This window comes from Nematostella vectensis, chromosome 2, assembly GCF_932526225.1.
Source record: "Nematostella vectensis chromosome 2, jaNemVect1.1, whole genome shotgun sequence".
In the NCBI taxonomy this organism is placed as follows: domain Eukaryota; kingdom Metazoa; phylum Cnidaria; class Anthozoa; order Actiniaria; family Edwardsiidae; genus Nematostella; species Nematostella vectensis.
Window position 1 is genome coordinate 5,871,996 of NC_064035.1, and position 20,750 is coordinate 5,892,745.

General features: G+C 41.2%; 1 protein-coding gene and 1 pseudogene across 1 annotated transcript; one reads left to right on the plus strand and one right to left on the minus strand.

Moving 5' to 3' along the window:
- The first annotated feature begins 1,781 nt into the window (after positions 1–1,781).
- Positions 1,782–19,668, plus strand: LOC5517864 (alpha-1,6-mannosylglycoprotein 6-beta-N-acetylglucosaminyltransferase A). Its single transcript, XM_032362403.2, has 19 exons — positions 1,782–2,200; positions 6,903–7,220; positions 7,784–7,875; positions 8,251–8,346; positions 8,687–8,752; positions 9,116–9,274; positions 9,768–9,937; positions 10,016–10,147; positions 10,285–10,421; positions 10,909–11,027; positions 11,198–11,263; positions 14,416–14,511; positions 14,953–15,036; positions 15,123–15,185; positions 15,516–15,632; positions 16,458–16,532; positions 16,849–16,948; positions 18,586–18,643; positions 18,911–19,668. Exons 1-19 carry the CDS (start codon positions 2,029–2,031, stop codon positions 19,107–19,109), a joined length of 2,319 nt encoding a protein of 772 aa, XP_032218294.2. The 5' UTR covers positions 1,782–2,028; the 3' UTR covers positions 19,110–19,668.
- LOC116601523 lies at positions 3,645–5,997 on the minus strand (annotated as a pseudogene).
- Positions 19,669–20,750: the final 1,082 nt, after the last annotated feature.

Below are 20,750 nucleotides of genomic sequence, written 5' to 3' on the forward strand. Positions count from 1 at the left end.
TAATTTCACTAAATATGAAGCCCCCGTCCTTTTACGTTAAGAAGTCAATCGATAATTTTAAGATTCGTGGCACAAATGATTATGTGTTCCGGGATGGAATGTCTAAAACATCCATTTCTTATCATTTATTGTATTTATAAAGAAGCGAAATAGAAATTACCTCAAATGACGTGTTTCATAAAAGAAAGCAATGAGTGTTTTAGCTATAACCGATAAAAATGTCCATGTTAACCGGAAGATATGTCAAAATCTTTTATTTGTCAGTATCTGTTACATTTAAAAGGAGCGAAACAACAATTGTTGAATGTATAAATTTATACCGTCCCGGAGTTCAAATAGGAATGTATAAATTTATGCATTCCTTTTTGAACTCCGGGACTGTATAAATTTATACATTCCTTTTTTAACTCCGGGACTGTATAAATTTATACATTCCTTTTTGAACTCCGGGACTGTATAAATTTATACATTCCTTTTTGAACTCGGGGACTGTATAAATTTATACATTCCTTTTTGAACTCGGAAACTGTATAAATTTATACATTCCTTTTTGAACTCCGGGACTGTATAAATTTATACATTCCTTTTTGAACTCCGGGACTGTATAAATTTATACATTCCTTTTTGAACTCCGGGACTGTATAAATTTATACATTCCTTTTTGAACTCGGGGACTGTATAAATTTATACATTCCTTTTTGAACTCGGAAACTGTATAAATTTATACATTCCTTTTTGAACTCGGGGACTGTATAAATTTATACATTCCTTTTTGAACTCCGGGACTGTATAATTTTATACATTCCTTTTTGAACTCCGGGACTGTATAAATTTATACATTCCTATTTGAACTCCGGGACTGTTTGGGATTGTATAAATTTATACCTTCCCTGGAACTAAAGGGTATTTTTACTCTTTTATAGACAATTGTTGTTTCGCTCCTTTTTACATAAAAAGGCCCAAAAAATCCGAAGTCTCCTCAAAATTTAGGACTCCCGCCAAGAAAAGCCTTAGGAACACAAAATGTGTTCAGTGTCCTTGAAATGCGGGAGTATCTTTACTTAATCGTGCTTTAAGGTTATTTTTACTGTATCTTTAGGAACTGAATCGTTGAAGGATCGAGTATGGCCATTTTGTAATGAATGGTAAGGGTCGAATATCGAATTTTTGTAAAAGTAGAGGAAATTGAAATAACTGAAGGGCTCTCAAAGGAGTAACTTACGGACATGTGAAAAAGTAACGAAATCCATTATGTTGAAAAGGATCCGACGCTCATTGTGTAATATCTGTACGTCTGCACAAAGGCTGTGATTGCAGAAATTGTCTAATATTTTAAAATTCAAATTCGTTACTAATAGTATAACAGAAAAATCCCTTGATTTCGGCTAAAATAGAGCTAATGTCACTCCATTTTCGCCAATTTTAAATAAAATACCCCAAACGGCATTTTCTCCTGACGTGGTGTTGAGGCTCAGATAGCAAGCAAAATATTGCTTTATTAGTCTGATGAGTTCTAAAATACATAATAAAATTGTGTTCCTGATAACCTTAATATTGTTGCTATTGATTTATGACTATTTGGGAAATTCTCTTTCTAATAATTAATTTGGTTTAACTTTTTTATATATACAAGAACTTAATTAAGAATATTAATTAAGAACATTTTCAGCCTTAAAATGTTCCAAAAATAAGAACAGCCCAGTTTCAACTGAAAATTAAATGTTCTTATAAAAAATATATATAATGTCCGGAGTATCGCATTTAATAAAAAAATACCATCATATCATGACCAAAACATTGCTTTGTGCTTTACAGTACACTGAAAAATTATGAAAAATTAAATGAAAACATATAATCTTTTTCATTATTATATCAATAAAAAAGAGAGTTCAAAAGTTGCTAGGGAGTGTGGGGTCCACGGATGGTATGGGACTTACACGTAGCAAACAAACAACAAACGAGATACCTAAAGGTTAAAAACCTGAAGGTAAAAGAGTCATCTGAACTATTACAAAAGTATAGGCGAAAATGCGTTTTATAAAATGGAACTTATTGTTCATATTTGCAGCAGTTTTCTTCACGTTGTTAAATATCTTCATCCGTTACGATTCCTCTAACTATGACTTTACGGTTATTCGTCAAGAAGCGGAAGGTTTGCCATTTTCAAGAGATCGCTTGAAAAAAAAAGAAAATAGTACAGGTAAGTAATATGTTCGTTTGATATATTTTTTATAGTCTAGGAACTTAGTTTGCCAACACTAACTTTCGGTTGGTTGTTTACATTTTTTATTACAATTGAAAAAAAAAACTGCTTGGGGCATTGAGCGTTTGATTAATTGGTTAATAAAATGTTGCGATTTAGAACTGTTCGGGGTATTGATAAAAGCTGTAGTTCTTATGCGAAAAAATAAAATAAAATTATATAGGCAAACGAAACAGTTTTGTGCCTCTTGACTGGTTCTCCCTTGTTGGGTACTTTTTCATCTAATAATTTAAACATTTTAGGGAAATGTGATCTTCTCCGTTGTAATGCGAATTTGCACTAAATTGCATTCAGAAAAATATCCGCGAGTGAATTTATCAAAAAGTATCATAATTCAGGGGCGGTAAGGGTTATTTTCGTGATCCGTAAACGGCTTTTTTGTTTATCGTGAATCGTAAAAAGGACACGTTGAAAAGAGTGATTGCTACCTTCGCCGTGATTCGTAAATCGCGAAATTTGATCAGCGTGAATCGTGATCTATGCTCTTTAAAAATCGTGAATCGCGATTTCCGAGTAAAGATTGATCCTTGTCGTCAGTTTATCGTGAAACGTGATTTCCTATTTTTGAAACTCGTGGAAAACGTGCAAAGACCCACCCTAACCGTCCCTGATAATTGCACGAGCCCGCAGGATTCAAACTTAGAGCTTTTTTTAAAAAAAACACACGAGTGTTTGGCTAGAATTGAACGAGAGATCTGTAAGATTACTTTTTATTTATATGTACGAAATAAAGGGAGGCAAGTTTTTGCACAGGTAACCCAAGCACTCGGTTTGTATTTTAGTACGTATAGTGATAAAAAAAATGGAAAATTAAAGAAAATAGGCTTCATAGTGGACTCACTTTATGATTGTCTTTTTTTTGGATCTCTCCTGAGTATTAGGGCCTATTTTACTTACTCGTTTCCATTTCAGCAACAATACATCTCTTTTCAAAACGTGCATGATTCGTCAACAGCGCGCGAAATTACAATAAATACCTCGAAATACCAGTTTTCGTGGATTTTGGATTTTGATGTAATCGCACTGCGCCGCGTTGCATTGGAGCTCTATTTATTATAAAACAATTAGACCCCGAGGCCGATTGGACTATGATTTAATAGATTTTTTTTTTCAAAATTATAGTCCAAGAGGTCTAATTGCTTTAGAATTCGCCAAACTGGCCAAACTTAGGGGGGAAAAAATAGCGACGATTGAAATTGGTTCGGCAATGGCCGCTCGTATTGGTCGCATTGAGGTGACTTTGAATTCATTACCTTTTATTAAACCGGAAACAGTGATTAAGATCTTTTCAGTTATTTCTTTTAAGGTGGTGTGAGACCCTGAGGGGTGACTTTTTTTGAAAAGCACTAGAATAATTTTTAACCAACATACATACAACCTATGTGATCAGATAAATTTATTGACATACTTGACAAAACATTGCGTTGCTATGGCAACCAGGGGGGCTTAATTACCCCGAAATCATGGTATCCAGTCTTACAGTGATAACTCCTTTATTTTTTTTATCAATAGCCACCAAACTTTTAGGAAATCTTCTACTACAACATATGCATACAATGAAGTATAGAAATTACCCTGGTGATATTTTTCAAATTAGGTCTTTGTATAAGAATACATATACTGCACATCCCCTGAAAAAAATAGCCAATTCCAACAAATTCTCTGGAAGATATCACTGTTAGAGTATTACTAATATACGGAAATCTCACAATTTGAGAAATCTCAAATTAAAGATAACGTAAATGTGTAAATTCATAATATGAGGGCAGTGTTCAGATCATACTTTCTAAAATCCACCAGGATCATACAGAGAGCCCTCAGCTTGCTTCTTCTTGTCCTCTTTCTTTTTTCTTTTGCCTCTCAGGACCTTTCTCCTTCTTTTAGATGCCTCCTTACTTTTATACTCTGCAAGCCAAACTCTAGAAGTATCCTCAAGGCCACAGCCTGCTTCCGTATATTTGCCGGCAGGGATTTTGAGGGCTTCCAACAGTCTTAGTACAGAGCTGTACCCCATGTTAAAATGACATACAGCATCATACAAGCTCAATTCCAGAATATCCCTGCCGACATGCACCTCCTTGGGCACTCGCTGCCAAATCATCGCATTCAAACTCTCATTCTGGTTCTGTGTTTTGCCATGTAGGCATTTCTCCAGCAGACTGGCTTCACTTATACATTTAACATATACTGGCTTTACCTTGGCCAGTATCTCCAATGGCAGACCAGCACTGTGCTTAAATGTATTGGTGTGATCTGCTTTGTCTTTCTGATATTTACACCAGCTTGTGCTTCCAGTTGGGCAGTGGTCATGCAGCACTCATTAGAAGCACAATGCATAAGACTAGCATGAATTGCCTTACGCATCTGCTCCAAGTTTCCAACATTTGAACGTATGGCAATGCCATAATAATTCTGTAGTTTGTCAATGAGTGCATCGGTTAGCTTGCCTTTGCCGCCTAGACCTGGGGTGTCACGTTTCAGTTTTCGAAGGGAGTTACCAACTCTCTTCTGTACGTGCCAAATACACTCCTTTTTCTTAACTATAATATTGTCAGCCTCATAGACTTTCTCAACTCTATTAAAGCTTTTGCAATCGCCATCACCATAATATTCAGTGTAACGGATATTGTGGGTCTCTACAGAACGATTAAAGATTCGCTGTACACCCTCAGGCTCCATAGCAGGTGCGGAACCCCTGAAGTTGGCCTTGCAGTCATTGTGATCTGCCTTCCACAAACTGTATTCCTCGCTATCCTTATCTAGATGATCATGCAGCTTGCATTGTTTGCAGGACACCGTAAGGGCCTCTACATCGAGAACTTTCCCTGTGTCAATAGAGATGCCGGTGACACAGCCATTCAGAGATGAAAAGCCCCTTCTCTGCCAGGTGCCATTGAATGAAGCACCACAATTGGTTGGCCCATCCGATGTATCTGCTTTAAGCTCTTTTGCAGAATCACCCATACTTTTGGTTGCAATTTCCTTTACATGCTTCAGCAGTGTGCGCGAGTTTTTAGTGAATGCCCTCGCAGTAGGTGGTGGCGGCATGTTTATAAGTAAACAACTTTCTGGCTCCAGTATGTCCCTTTCCGAGTGTTCTCATGCTGTAAACCAGTCTGCGAATCACTTCATAACTTTGCCCTTGAACTTTCGAAGTATAAGTGATATGCTTCCAGTCACAGTTCTGGCAGGTTAGACGTAGCTTCGAGGCACAACCCTTCCGGTTGTGCTCGTCTTCCCCGAGCACGAGGCAGAACTCGCCACAGTCACCACATCGTAGCAAAGCGAAAATATTGCTAAGAATGTCCATATCCACGAAACGATACCCGGTCACCTTAGCATCAGATACCTTTGCAGTGGATTGGGAAGGTTTAGGCACTGTATCTGCCTCGACAGCGGTTTTCGAAAGCTTTCGAAAAGAAGCAGATTTTGCAGGATTGCCTTCTTGAACAGGCTCCATGTCAGTCGAACAACTCGGTTCGTTTTCCGACTCATTAGGACTGTTTTTAACTCTCTTATACTCGCTTTCCTCTAAACTGAGACTTCCTGTAAAGCGGTTCCCACAAAAACGCCGCTTTTTGCGTCTCTGGTTAGCGAATTTAGGCATATTTGAAGAGTAAAATGGAAGGTTGTATTTTGATTTGATGTTGAAATGTGAAGATCGATATTTAGGAAGGTACTGCATGTAAACTCTCTTGTTAGTGATCTATTCAGTCACGTGGATAAAACACAGGGAACCCAACAAGAAAAAATCGAAAACCCCATCGAAATAGGCCCTAGACCCTCCGACTTCTAGATCAAAACAAATTGCAAACAGACCGGTTGCCCCTAGCAACGGCTCGCCAACATTTTTTAAAAGCTGAATACTATAGGAAAAAATATATTTTCATTTAAATTACACTAGGGCATACATTTCAAGGATAAATAACGGTATTTTTGAGACGAAAATATTTTTTTTCACAATTAATTCAAATTTGGTAAATTTTAGGGTATCATACCGCCTTAAGCTTATTAGATGACTGAACTCTGTTTGACTTTAATGCAAAATATAAATTCATGTAAACAAATTCATTGAAAATGTAAATCTCTCGGGGCTTTCCTGGAAAACTTGAAAATATGATACATATAAAAATATTACATTTTTACCATTCATTGGCACGGGTAATATAGATAGGTAGATAATGAGTTTGATAAAGCCTCTTGCGGTGTAAACTGAATTACAGTCAGTGGCCATAACAAAAAGGCAATAAATATATTGTATAACAGACGCAGATAAACTTTTATTGTTCACAATGTCCCTGGCGAATTTGTGGCTTACGAAGTCTCTTTAACCGGTAACCGATTGGTATTACAGATCTTAAAGTCTCTTGTAAGAAAAAAAATACTTTTTCACAGATGGTGTGTGTAAGTAGAATTTTTTCGCTGTAAAACCAATTAACTTAACAATAAACTTTGTTCGTTTGAATTTATTTCTGAGGAACACGCATTATTGCGTGACACAGGCCCATTAGTTGACACAGGCGCGTTACGTGACAGAGGCGCATTTTGCGATATAGGCGCCTTGCGTTACAGGCGTATTGCGTGACAGAGGTTGCGACAACTTTTCGATCTCTTCTGATTTGAAGTCCTCTGTTCCTAGGTGCCAGTTTCACGCAGTTATCAGAACACGACAGTCGAAAAGAATCCCGAGAAAGATTGGGCTCTAGAGTGAGTTTTGAGCAAATGAAAGAAAGAGTAGAACGGCTTGAAAATACTCTCCAGGAGCTGAAGCAAAGACAGAGCCGAGTTGAAACGAATATAAAAGACGTCTATGCATTGTCCTCAGATGTCGAGCTAAAGCGTGTGAAAACCCAAGTGGAGAAGCGCACAGAAGCAAAGTCGGACATTTCAAAAGATGATCAGACACGCGAAAATGACGACGACAAAACCGCGATACAAGCACATCAGTATAACAAAGGTATGTAAAGAAGCGGAAGATAGCTTTTACTGTGTGAGATCTAGTTGTTACCTCTTGATTAACGCCTATCTCACTTGTTTTGTCATTCATGCCATAGCTGCATCGCTATCGGTATCGCTAGCGGTCCAAGGGGCTTATTCGCCTCCCTTTGCGTCCTACACCGTTTGCCTTGTAGTAGTTGGCTTATGAGCAAACCTTTAAAAGGAACCTCACTTAGTCTACCTGTCTAAGAAAAAAAGGTAACCAAGACTTCTCCACCCGTCCGTGTTCGTTTCAAAACGATAATACTTCGATATGCCGTGTGGGATCAGGACGAACACGGTACTTTTCGAAAACAATTTCCGTTATATACCGTGCGCGAGCGATGTCAACATACAAAAGGGTGGCCAGACGCATGCTCTGTAAAGACTTGCTAATGTTTTTTGTATCGTTTCTGCGTTTCTGTGTTGACGGGCTGTTGAAATATATAAGCGCTTCATGTAGACGCGGATGTTTTTTTAAAACGGAACGGAAGTTAGGACGGGGTCTTGGATGGTAATTAAATTAGTGTATACCTGTTTTAGATGAGAAGGTCATTAAGACTTCTCGTGATGAGCGTCGTACGTGTTCTGTTACAAAAGATGACCGCTTCCCAAGGTGCAGATGGATGTATGAGGTACGTGGCACAAACATTGTGTGAAAATATAACTTCGACAGCCCTTATCTCTCATATTACTCACTAACCCCAGCCCCCCACCCCTCGCATTTCACCTCTGCCAAAATGGGATATCCATTTGGAACTATCTTTTTGTGTTTTTCTCTTCCTAGTCTTACATTTGAGTTGTCGGATGGATGTGAGTTAACTAGAAGCTTGAATTCCTTTTTTCCTGGTACAGGGAATGTCTGACCTTCGGGGGGGGGGGGGGGGGGGGGGGGGCTATAACTGTGGGGGAGACAATACCAGCACTTAGAAACAGTTTGATGCTGTATAAGCGCTAACATCCCCATCACTATCATTTTCATAACAATAACCATTTATCCGTTTTGATAGAATTTGCAGTCAGACCGTTATGACGCACGTTGCCATGGAGACAAGTTTGCAGTAAACAAAAGCGACCCATGCTCTATTCTCAAATATCTCAGTGAGGTCAGTCACCAGATACGAGGCAGATTGTAATTTAGATTTGACAATATACTTTTCATGACAATCTTGCAGGGATAATAGTTTGTCATAATTCAGTTATCATAATTGATTATCACGCCAATCTTGCGATTACTCTAAGCAAAGCTCTTTTTTTAAATCTCCAAATTTTCAAAACCATTATAGGTAATAGCAATTAGATTAAATACCCTGCAGCGCAAGGCTTAAAAAAATTCAGGCCACATGCAACCCCCCCCTCCCCTCAAAATAAATGTGCTAAAGAAGCAAGGGGCAAGGTTGTGGTTTTAACTGATAACTTATGATCGCTTGCGGGTTTCATGCACAGGTGGAGCCGTGGTGTCCTCCCATCCATACGAAGACGAACACTGCACCGACGCAGAGCAAACCAATGGTGAAGTCCTTTTACAGTGCCACAGGCGCTAGCGTAGTGACCTTTTAAGTTTTAAAGTTAAACAAATTAAAACATATTGAAACCAACGAGAAACGTAGTCTCTGATTGCCATGGGCTTCAATAGTCAACCAGAGAGAGATGAGATGATTCAGTGCGAAACAGAGCACGACCGCATTCTTCAAATCTGTGATTATCGCATGCTCATTGGTAGCCATGGTAACCCGCGATAACCTCCCCCTCTTAATTTCACATTCTAAACATTTGCTTGTGTTAGTTTGCATCTTTGTGACAAAACAGTTATCGTCACCCAAGAGTTGCTAATATTTCTTAGTATATTATTGTTAATAAGAAGATTGTTTTTAGGCCGAGGCAAGAACAGACATTGAAGGCTTGATGAAATTGCTCCGCATCAAAGAGTGGGCATGGATTCGAATGAGGGCAAAGTCATTCTGGAACGAGTGGGTTGAATCTTACCGGAACCTGGAAACGAAACAAAACATGCGGGGACGACAACGAAAACGGGTATCTTTTGTTTAACTGGCCTTTTAAAAAGATTTCTTGTAGCTGATAGCGCACTTTGTTACGCAGTAAGCAATATAGGGGCGTAGTCAAAAGAACAGTTAAACCTCCCAAAGATTAAGATTGAACTTTCCCAAAGATTAAGATTGAATGTTACGCAGTAAGCAATATAGGGGCGTAGTCAAAAGAACAGTTAAACCTCAGCCCATAGGGAAAGAAGCGACTACAGTTGTCAGGATACAGTAATTAACGTTCGGGATAAAAATTATAGTGAATATGTGGAGTAAACCCCAGGGAAGTAGAGTTTTGTTCAAGTTAGTTCACACTTGAGTCACCGTAGGAGTGGAAGGAATTCTTCTTTGTCTGTGTTGGAATGGGCTCCCTTGTATGGAGGAATTCCTTTGTAAATGGCTTACTTTTGCCCCTCACATCTCCATATTCTATCCATAACACTATGGGTTTCAATTATTTTCGAAATTATACTTTCCCATTTTAGATCTTTCTCTTCATGGGTGCCTTCATCGCAAACAAGTTTTTCTTTGAAGACGCGTTTAAAGGCGGACCCCTTGGAGAGCTGGTACAATGGACTGACGTTATTTGCTCGCTTTACATTCTTGGCCACGATCTCGTGATAAGCTCGTCACTAGAGGAACTCAGACAGGGAAAGTGAGTGTCTCCTGAACTTGTAGATCCAGGAAAAGAAAGCAAAGGATTCGGATTACAAATTTGCTTGTGTGATTGCAGATTTCTTACGCTCCACGACTACGGATGCGCCGTGAAGGACGTGAAAGGACGTGATTTTGATTTCATCATCAGTGATGTCACAGGTTCCTATATCCTAGAGATGGAGCTTGGTCCTACGTATTGGCATTACACGTATGTCTGTCTCATTTGCCTAACCCGTTCGCATGTCTATACTCCAATCAGTCCTGGCCTAAGTTTCCTACCCTGTACCCGATACCCGGGTCTCAGTGGGTAAATGCAGCTCTCATGTCTTGATTTCTTTGTTCTAGTTGTAAGCAGCTCTTGCTGGACAGCTTTGGTACTGACCCCGAGTTTAACTATGACCTTTATAAGGAGGCCATTCCAGGTGGCCGGTCAGGCTGGGCAAACAGAAATGTGCATCAACAGCAACTGATGACAATGTACCGTAAGTTTATCACAAGTCTAGTCCATGTACCGTACGTATAATTTATGTCCAGTCCATGTACCGTACGTATAACATAAGTCCCGTCCATGTACCGCACGTATAACATAAGTCCAGTCCATGTACCGCACGTATAACATAATTCCAGTCAATGTATCGTACGTATAACATAAGTCCAGTCCATGTACCGCAAATATAACGTATGTCCAGACCATGTACCGTAAGTATAACATAAGTCCAGTCCACGTACCGTACGTATAACATAAGTCCAGTCCATGTACCATAAGAATAAGATAAGTCGAGTCCATATACCGTGCGTATAATTTAAGTCCAGCCCATGTACCGTAAGTATAATTTAAGTACGGCTCATGTATTGAACGTATAATAAATACCCAGTTTCGTATAATATGAGTCCAGTTGTACTGCTTATGTATAACATAAGGCTGGTAGGAGTTAATGTATATCGTCGTTTCTGTTTGCTTGTATTCAGCACACAGTCCAGATAATTTGTTCATGGGATTTGCCGTACCGCAGTCTGCAAGGAAGGAAAGACCCACCAAGAAAAAGGCCCAGGCCTTGGTGTATGGAAAGCAATCAGTTTACTATCGGGTATGAAGGAGATGATCAGTCTATCTGTCCATCTTACCGTCCCTCCATTGATCTGTACATAGAATAATGCATAATCTTTATAACTACTACTACTACTACTACTACTACTAACTGATTGAAGCTTATTTTCTAGTTTTAAACGATAAGCTGACTTGTGTTTATCTGTTCAGGACAAGCGTCAATACCTGGATACACTTCACAAGCATTTTGAGATTCATGCTAACATCGCCGGAACGGTATGCTCTTTACGTGGCGCCCTTTACTTGAAGGTTTGGGGGAAGATTAGCGTAGCACAAATGTTTTATATCTTAAGATTACAAAATAGTCAAATAAAAAATATAGCAAACAAACGGACTGAAAGCAGTGAAAGGGGACAAGAGTTATGCAAGGAAACGTACCTGTGAAATTTTAGATTTATTATTTTTCACTATATTATAGCACGGGAATCACAGGCTTACCAACCTCCCAGTCAGTCTCCAGTCAATCCCAGTAACTAGCTCGAATATTTTCACGATTGATCACCTCCTGTAATTGTCCTATAATTGTCTTATATCCTAGAATAAAGGTCACAATAAACTCTCATTGCTTTATGATGTGTATTTATTCAGAATAAGCGGTATTTCTAACGTTTGAGCAGTTGAGGTATTCCGCGTTACTATATACCTATATGCCGTTAGAAATACCGCTTATTCTGAATAAATACACATCACAAAGCAATGAGAGTTTATTGTGACCTTTATTCTAGGATATAAGACAATTATAGGACAATTACAGGAGGTAATCAATCGTGAAAATATTCGAGCTAGTTACTGGGATTGACAGGAGACTGACTGAGAGGTTGGTAAACCTGTGCGGGAATTAGGATACTTTTTCAGCTATTTTTTTTTTATAGAATTAACAAAAATTAATTCCCAATTTATGGTGAATATTGAACTCAGCGAATAAAATATTTCTGACTTTATAATCCAAAATGTCTCCTGCCCTCTGAGTCAGCGTAATCCTTTTAGTTGTCTCTTGTTATATTTCTATTTCTCTTGTCTAAAAACCCCGGGCGATCGTTGTTTTCAAGTCTCGAAACATTTGAACGGTATTGTTTAACCATAGCCTCTTTAGTGTTCGTGACAAGCCCGAGCCCTCTCCGAACCTAACTTCGTATTTAGTTCTATATAAAATAAGAAGGGAGTGAAACAACGCTCGATTCCATTGTTCGAAACCTGCCTAGTTACGGCCAATGTTGTGATGTTGGTATGAGACATGATTGATTGACAGCTCACCTTCTCTTTGAACTTATCTCGCCGCCGATACACGCCCGGGCATGCGACAAGTTCTGGGATCGGGGCTTATCTTTAAAATGTTTCTACGGACCGTTGCGTTTTAAATGGCAGGCGATGATCAGCTAAAAATTTGATTTGCTCTATCCCCTTTCTCCACTAAAAAAGACACTTTAACCTCTGTCGATAACTTGCAGAATTTTCTGTTGTTCCGGGTAAAAATTCAAATTCATGTGGTAGTTATATAACATCTTTCGATATTTGAGCGGGAAAACATTGCTTTCTCTCGCCTAGAAAAAATAAGCCCGGATCCCAGCACTTGTCGCACGCCCGGGCGCGTGTCGGCGGCAAGATAAGTTCAAAGAGAAGGTGAGTAACAATAATAATATGACTCAAGTTTACAAAGTAACCACCGGCCATGGCGGTGATTGACGTTATGTTAGAGTGATTGTCGCTAGGTGATTGACGTCATAATGATTGACCTTAGTATGATCACTCATTGCTACTATGCATTTGCTGAGTCAGGTTCGCCATTTGAAAAATACCACGTTCGTGAGGCAAAAATGAAACGCATTTTGCGATGTATAATACCTACACCGAGACAACTTTTCAGAAGTCGGAATAGCAGACTTGCGAGAGCGAGTGAACTTTCGTCTCTATCAAGCATCTATGATCCGTCCGAATGCGCAGATGATGAGACAGGAATAAACGATTACGAAGAGTATCCAAATGACACGGCGAACAAGGTGAAAATATATGACGATCGAATCACCATATGGCCAAGACAAGAAAGTACTGAAGTGTCTGTCCCATCGACAAGCTTCTTAACGGTCCCTGACTTAGACAAACTCGAAGATCTGAAACGACCTTTTACTCCAGGCGTGAACGAAGACGAAATAGAAGAGGAATGTGAAGGCAAAAGCGACTCCGTTGTCCCTTTTCTAACATTCGACGGCATTTTAACGGAGATAGAGCGAAGAGAGAATGTGTGTAGACCAGAGAGGAAGGAAACACTATTTGACGACCTGGATGACGATCCCATGCCGAAAAAGAAGGCTCGCATGGCAAGGAGAGAGCAGCTACGACATGAGTGGGCAGAAAGTAGAAGAAAAGGCCGAACTGGGAGAGTGGTTGAATTCCCCCTTTTTCTGCCGTCGGTTGTCTGGCGAAGCACTCAAGGTGCTTACACAAGGACACCAAGCATAAGATTGTTCGAAATATGTGTAAAATGATATTTCAATCACTTTACTACCAAAAATATTCTTTTGACGAATCAGGCGTGTAGCAGGGGGTGGGGCACTGGGGGCACGTGCCCCCCCCCAATATTTTCAAAAATTATAAGGAAATGACCAGTAGGGACATGGCTGTGTCCCCCCAATATTTTCTAAATGTTTTTGTATTGTGCCTTGCCCAATATTTCGAAACCTGCTACGACACTAGTATAGTATTGATATGATATTCAAACCTCCCTGAGTTAGATAAGAACTATTGTGATTGCGCGTTTGACCGAGAACCTGTTTTATAGAGAAGTATTTTTTTATATAGTATATTCTTTCAAGTTAGACAAAAACTAAAAAAAACATTTAAAAAAAACAGAACGCAAGCTATAATAACTGTAGGCCACTTTATATAGTTACTTTTTTTTGCTGTGGAGGATTTGTGCGATGTGTATGAATGTAATGATGTTCATCTGAAGGAAATAAAGCTAACCTTATCTGACTAAATCTGGCTAGAATAATAGATGCACGGTAAATAACACGCTTGTAAAAGCTCGTTTAAGGCGATCGTTTAAGGGGATGGGGCTTTTTCTACGTCTTTTTGCTTCCCGTTTTATGTACCGCACTGTACCACAGCAAGAGTGCTAAAATGTTGATGCTCCTTAAAGAAAGGCATTTCAAGAGTAAAAACTACTATTTCAATAAAGTAAACAATAAGATCGAAAGTTTACACGAGCGAAGTTGATGGATTCCGCTTTTTTGTTCTTGGGGAGGGTCTTTTGGGGGAGGGTCGCAATTTTTAAAAAATCAACTAAGCAGCCCTCCCCCGATAAGAAGTTGGTTGAGACAGGAAATTTAGAAAAAAAAACCCCTACCTGATTCTGATTGATTCTGTTTTAGGAGGAAGATTTGAGAAGGAATGAAGTGCCTGATTACATAATCAACCATGGTATAGTTAATGGGAGCACACTCGTCAAAATTATTCAGGAGTCAAAGGTACAGGTGTTAATGCTTGTTCTAGTATGTGTTATTGTTGTTTGTTCTAGTATGTGTTATTGTTGTTTGTTTTAGTATGTGTTGTTGTTGTTTGTTATAGCATGTGTTGTTGTTGTTGTTTGTTCCAGTATGCGTTGATGCTTGTTATAGTATGTGTTGTTGATGTTGTTTGTTATAGCTTTTCTTGTTGTTGTTGTTTGTTCTAGTATGCGTTGATGCTTGTTATAGTATGTGTTCTTGTTGTTTGTTCTGATATGTGTTGATGCTTGTTCCAGCATATGGTGTTGTTTTATTTGTTGATGTTGTTTGTTCTGGTATGTGTTGTTGTTTGTTCTAGCATATTTGATGTTTGTTCTAGTATCTGTTGTTGCTTGTTTTGGCAAGTGTTGTTACTAGACTGGTATTCGTCATTTCATCAATATGTTTGCTGTTTTTTTCCAGGTGTTTATTGGTCTTGGCTTCCCGTTCGAAGGTCCCGCTCCCCTTGATGCAATAGCAAATGGTTGTTTCTACATCAATCCAAAGGTGACACCACACAAACAACTCCAACACCGTTTAGGATTGCAACCAGGATTTTATCATTACACTTAACATAATACCCCTGTTCTTAGTTGATTCCGTATCAGAGTCGGGAGAACGCTGCTTTCTTCAGAGACAAGCCAACTTTTCGAAAGGTATGTTGCAGAAATACGCCAGCTATTCGTGAAAGAAATGGTTTGAAGTGCGAGTGTGTTTTGTGATTAGTCGCAAAAAGCCATAGGATTTGCTGATTGGTTTGGGGAGGGGTTAGCGCAATTACGGATTTCGTTCGCAAAGATTGTAAGTTTAATTAACTGTTCTAATATGAAAAGATCGCCTATTGGCGATTCGATAGGAGTTGTGCTTTTTGTTCTCACCGGGTTACGCGCCCGGTGATGGTTGAATGGCGAGCCAATCCCATCTACCATCTCCTCAACGTCAACGGTGGCAAAAACTTAACCTATCATGTAAAAAACCTTTGCCAGCTGACATCGCAGAACCCGTATGCCGAAGAGTTCATTGGACGACCATTCGTATACACTATTGACATGAACAACGAGACGGAGGTAGAAAAAACGATTCAAGAGATTCTTGCTACCAAGGTATGCCGTTTATTCGTTAAACCATTGTAAGACGTAACGCATAACATGCGCGAAACCAGATCTATTTACACCTGCTTATGTAAACAGGTCAAATGTCTAGAGTTAGCCAGTTTTAACTTAAAAGCCCCGTGCAAACTGCGCCAGCACCTGCCAGCTTTGCTTGACTGACTTAGGACAAAGGAAATGTCAAAATGGGAAATGGACTTTCTGCATTTCCTTTGTCTTGTGATCAGTCGAGCAAGGGCTTTATAATACGTTAAGTCTTCATTCTGTAAATTAGGCGACTGTGTCTGCAGTGTCTTCCTGGATTAGAATTTTCCTGGATCTGCGCCTGCATAATATTTTCAAATGTTGTGTGGTTACTTTGTTATGGGAAGGTCTGACTCAAAATGTCCAGTGAACTATAGGCATTCTTGGCTATGATGCTGTGCATGGAAAATTTTAGAGGACCATTTTTGCCTAATAAAAGTAAGAGATGTAGGGACTTAGGTCGTATAACTGCTAAAGGACTTAACAAAATTCCGCAGTCTTGCTTCTTAACAAGTTAACGCTGCTCGAACTCGGATAATTCGAATTCCTCGCTAACTCACATAATTCGAATTCCCGTGAAATCAAAATATTATTCCCTTGGTCATATTTTACCATGTTTTAACAGTGTAGTTTAAACTATCTGCTCGGTACAAAGAAATGTTAATGGTTCTTAGTCTTGTTCATTTTTCGAGAGTTAGCCCCCGCTAACCTGTTCTGTGTTCGAGTTAGCTGGGTTTTTGCTTACATATATCATCTTTTCACTCTTGTTGTATTTTGTTATTCCTTTTCTACCAGGAGATTCCTCACCTTCCGTACGAGTTCTCTCTCGAAGGCATGCTTCAGCGAATCAACTACTTCATGAAAAATTTGGTACTCAACGTCTTCGTATCTATTACAATACCAGTGGAACCTCCATATAACGGACCCTCTTCCCCTTATTTGCTGAAAATCTAATCCTCAAGAACGCAGTAACTTGCGCAATAACCCTGCGAACACTTGGCTATTGCTATAATCAGACTTTTAGTTCTTATTAGATGGATTTCAGTCACGCAATATTACGAAGCAATAAGCTAAACGGGTCCCCCCTTCCTTCTATTTTCACTGAAAAATGAGGTAATTATTACCTCTTCAACTGGGATTAGAGTTAAGCAAACGTTTTCACTTGTTTATTGTATCGGATTTGCAGGATTTCTGTAATATAGGCAAAGAGTGGATGCCTTTGAGTGAGATGCTGACAGTGAAAGGCAGAGAAGGCCAATCTTGTAAAGATGCATGCTTTCAAAAAGGTATATAGTAAGAAAAAGATTCCACGCAAGCGCTTGCCTAAGGGCGGGCTCAGCGGTTGCGTGCACCCCCCTTCCTCAACCTGGGAGGAGGGATGGGTCGATGGGTTAACCCCCCCTTCCTCAACCTGGGAGGAGGGATGGGTTCGATGGGTTAACCCGCCCCCCCTTCCTCAACCTGGGAGGAGGGATGGGTTCGATGGGTTAACCCCCCCTTCCTCAACCTGGGAGGAGGGATGGGTCGATGGGTTAACCCCCCCTTCCTCAACCTGGGAGGAGGGATGGGTCGATGGGTTACCCCCCCCTTCCTCAACCTGGGAGGAGGGATGGGTCGATGGGTTAACCCCCCCTTCCTCAACCTGGGAGGAGGGATGGGTCGATGGGTTAACCCCCCCTTCCTCAACCTGGGAGGAGGGATGGGTTTGATGGGTTAACCCCGCCCCCCCCCCTTCCTCAACCTGGGAGGAGGGATTGGTTCGATGGGTTAACCCCGCCACCCCCCTTCCTCAACCTGGGAGGAGGGATGGGTTCGATGGGTTAACCCCCCCTTCCTCAACCTGGGAGGAGGGATGGGTCGATGGGTTAACCCCCCCTTCCTCAACCTGGGAGGAGGGATGGGTCGATGGGTTACCCCCCCCTTCCTCAACCTGGGAGGAGGGATGGGTCGATGGGTTAACCCCCCCTTCCTCAACCTGGGAGGAGGGATGGGTCGATGGGTTAACCCCCCCTTCCTCAACCTGGGAGGAGGGATGGGTTCAATGGGTTAACCCCGCCCCCCTTCCTCAACCTGGGAGGAGGGATGGGTTCGATGGGTTAACCCCGCCCCCCTTCCTCAACCTGGGAGGAGGGATGGGTTCGATGGGTTAACCCCGCCCCCCCTTCCTCAACCTGGGAGGAGGGATGTGTTCGATGGGTTAACCCCGCCCCCCCTTCCTCAACCTGGGAGGAGGGATGGGTTCGATGGGTTAACCCCGCCCCCCCTTCCTCAACCTGGGAGGAGGGATGGGTTCGATGGGTTAACCCCCCCTTCCTCAACCTGGGAGGAGGGATGGGTTCGATGGGTTAACCCCGCCCCCCCCCTTCCTCAACCTGGGAGGAGGGATGGGTTCGATGGGTTAACCCCGCCCCCCTTCCTCAACCTGGGAGGGGGGATGGGTCGATGGGTTAACCGTCCCCTTCCTCAACCTGGGAGGAGGGATGGGTTCGATGGGTTAACCCCGCCCCCCCCCCCCCTTCCACAACCTGGGAGGAGGGATGGGTTCGATGGGTTAACCCGCCCCCCCCCCTCCCCTTCCTCAACCTGGGAGGAGGGATGGGTTCGATGGGTTAACCCCCCCCCCCCTGGGAAGCCTATTTAAACTGACAAAATGACATCCCAGACTCATCATAAAGATATGATTTTAAAGTTTGAAAAGTTATCAAGCAAGGGAAGGAAGAACTTGTTTTGTGGATCGGCATATGACGGATTTCGACAAAATATTGTCGCAAATCTCAGTAAAGTTAGACTACAGATTACTAAACCTAATAACAAAACGATTGCGAATCGCACCGACTGCTGAGTTTGAAAAATAAGAACAATTGGTTAAGAAATGCCCCTTAGTTTTTCCTTATTTTTCTTATAAATTGCTCTTTTGTTGCAGGTCTTCTGTGTGAACCATCTTTTTTTCCTCAGCTCAACTCAGTCAAACAGCTGAAAAGGTAAGCAGCGCGCAATCCACAATTCGAGGTCGGGAGGGCCACACTTATTGGGGAGGGCGCGCTTATTTAAAGCAGCGTGCTTATTTGAATAATTACGGAAATTTAAAAGCGCATTACACGCCGCAATATTCAAAGCCCTTTAGCCAATCAAAGCACAGGCATGGCATTGATGATATACGACTGCATCTCTGGTCCTCCCAGTTCCCTGACCCCAGTCACCCAGCGCTTTCAACCAAACTTAAATGACGATTACATCAACTCTTTTAGAAATGGAATGAGATGCAAATCGTACAAGTCATTGGAGACCCTTTATGCACCAGCAAGCAACAGCACGGATGGCAGCTGCTTACTCCAAGAGCAGACTCTTCTTTTCAGTTGTGTCGCACGTGATAGTCATGTGACCAGGTTATGTCCCTGTAGAACTTACCAGAAGGAGCAAGTGGCACTTTGTAAGAACTGTCAATAAGCGGAAGCACAAAGTACACGCTTTTTCGTAACGATAACGACCAGGGGCTCGGAAGCCCGCTATTCTGCGAGGTCATCGGCTGATGCTCGTTTTCGCGAGTTGTGTGTGTGGTTTTCTATTCCATTCGCCGTGCATCCGCTCTCTATTCCCTGATAAGTATGGGGGAGAGACGGGTAAAACCTTTAGCGTTATGATGTGGACAAGGGATCTATCGATAAATGGCAGAATATGGCACGCGCACCAGAACTCCAGAATCTATGAGGAAACGTTTCTGGCAGCGGTACTTCGTTATCCGTGGAACACAGTGGAAACGAGCGTCAAGTTAAAAAAAATAGAGAGAGAGGGAAGGGGACGAGACAGCCTGGGAAAAAGTGTCGCAAAAAAGATAAGCGGTGCTCTTGCCACACGCTATTCGCAACTGCTCTTGTAGAATAACTCCTAATAATTTTATACTACTATGTTGTTTGATACATTAACCTTTGATATCTTTGATACCTAAAGGAAATCACTAATATTAATATTAGTTTATAATAAAACTATCGAAATTATTGATCCAATACAAATGGAGTACTTATACAAGCATTTTATCCCTTTGAGGGTGGTTCTGAGGGTGTCAGCATTGTTGGCAAACACCATGTATTATCACCCAACATGGTGTACGGACTGTACAGGGCCCTGTTTCTTCACAACCTTAAGAACCCTACTGCTACGCTGAAATACTTTGGGTGCGTCAGATTTTATAACATAGTGCGTCACCCGGGGGAGGGGGGAGGAGTGGGGGCTCCAACAAAAACAGACGGGGTGATCGTCGGCAAAATCGATTTTAAACCTAAGGGATGGCACTTTGGGCGTGGTCAACAGAAATTCTAACCCCTAAGAGATAGGAAATTGGGTAAGGAATTTTTAACCCTTAGAGATGACAGAATCGAATAAAAAAACGTTAAACGACCCCTAAGCAATTGGTCGAATTTTACACCCTAAGAGATAACAAAATCTGAAAAATCCATAAACGCCCCTAGGGGGTGGCAGTTGGTCGAAATCGCATGATTTGTGATTTTTGGACGCTTTATTTAGGTTTCAGACCCCCACAACCGGAAAATATGTAATATAGAATATGAAATGCTCCTAAGAAATTCGAGGAGAGTAGCTTACGAGAGATTTAGTCACAATATTTTCTAAAACCTATGAACACAAACCTCTTAGATTGCGTACGTTTCGATGTAGCTTGCTTTTGTTTACTGGGCACAAAAAATGTCATATGCACCAATACACGTGCGTGATTGGACAAGAAGAACAAAGACTAAAGGCAGCAATGTAGACCCAGAGGTCGCAGTGTGCTGCACATGATGACGACATCACTACATTACTATAGCAACACACCTATCTCCAAAAGAAGCAAGCGTAAAAAAGACCCCGACATTTTTCAGTGTACATCTCATCGAGTTGGGCTTGGCGTAACCGACTAAGACAGGGCTCAGACTCGTACCCAGTCGTTATTTGCTGTTGAGCGGACTCGAAACCGCATTCTGACTGTCATGCACTATGCGCTTATTCAACATCCCCAAAATGCATCGCGCGGCGTCTGAGTACGAGACTGGACAGGGCTGGGATCCTCTGGGATCCTGGTTATTGCCTCACTAT

What these genes read in the sequence shown, in the direction of transcription:
- LOC5517864 (XM_032362403.2), top strand. Translation starts at nt 2,029, where the DNA reads ATGCGTTTTATAAAATGGAACTTATTGTTCATATTTGCAGCAGTTTTC. An exon ending in AAAAAAAGAAAATAGTACAG is followed by an intron (nt 2,201 to 6,902) that starts GTAAGTAATATG and finishes CTCTGTTCCTAG; the next exon opens with GTGCCAGTTTCACGCAGTTA. An exon ending in TTCTCAAATATCTCAGTGAG is followed by an intron (nt 8,347 to 8,686) that starts GTCAGTCACCAG and finishes TTTCATGCACAG; the next exon opens with GTGGAGCCGTGGTGTCCTCC.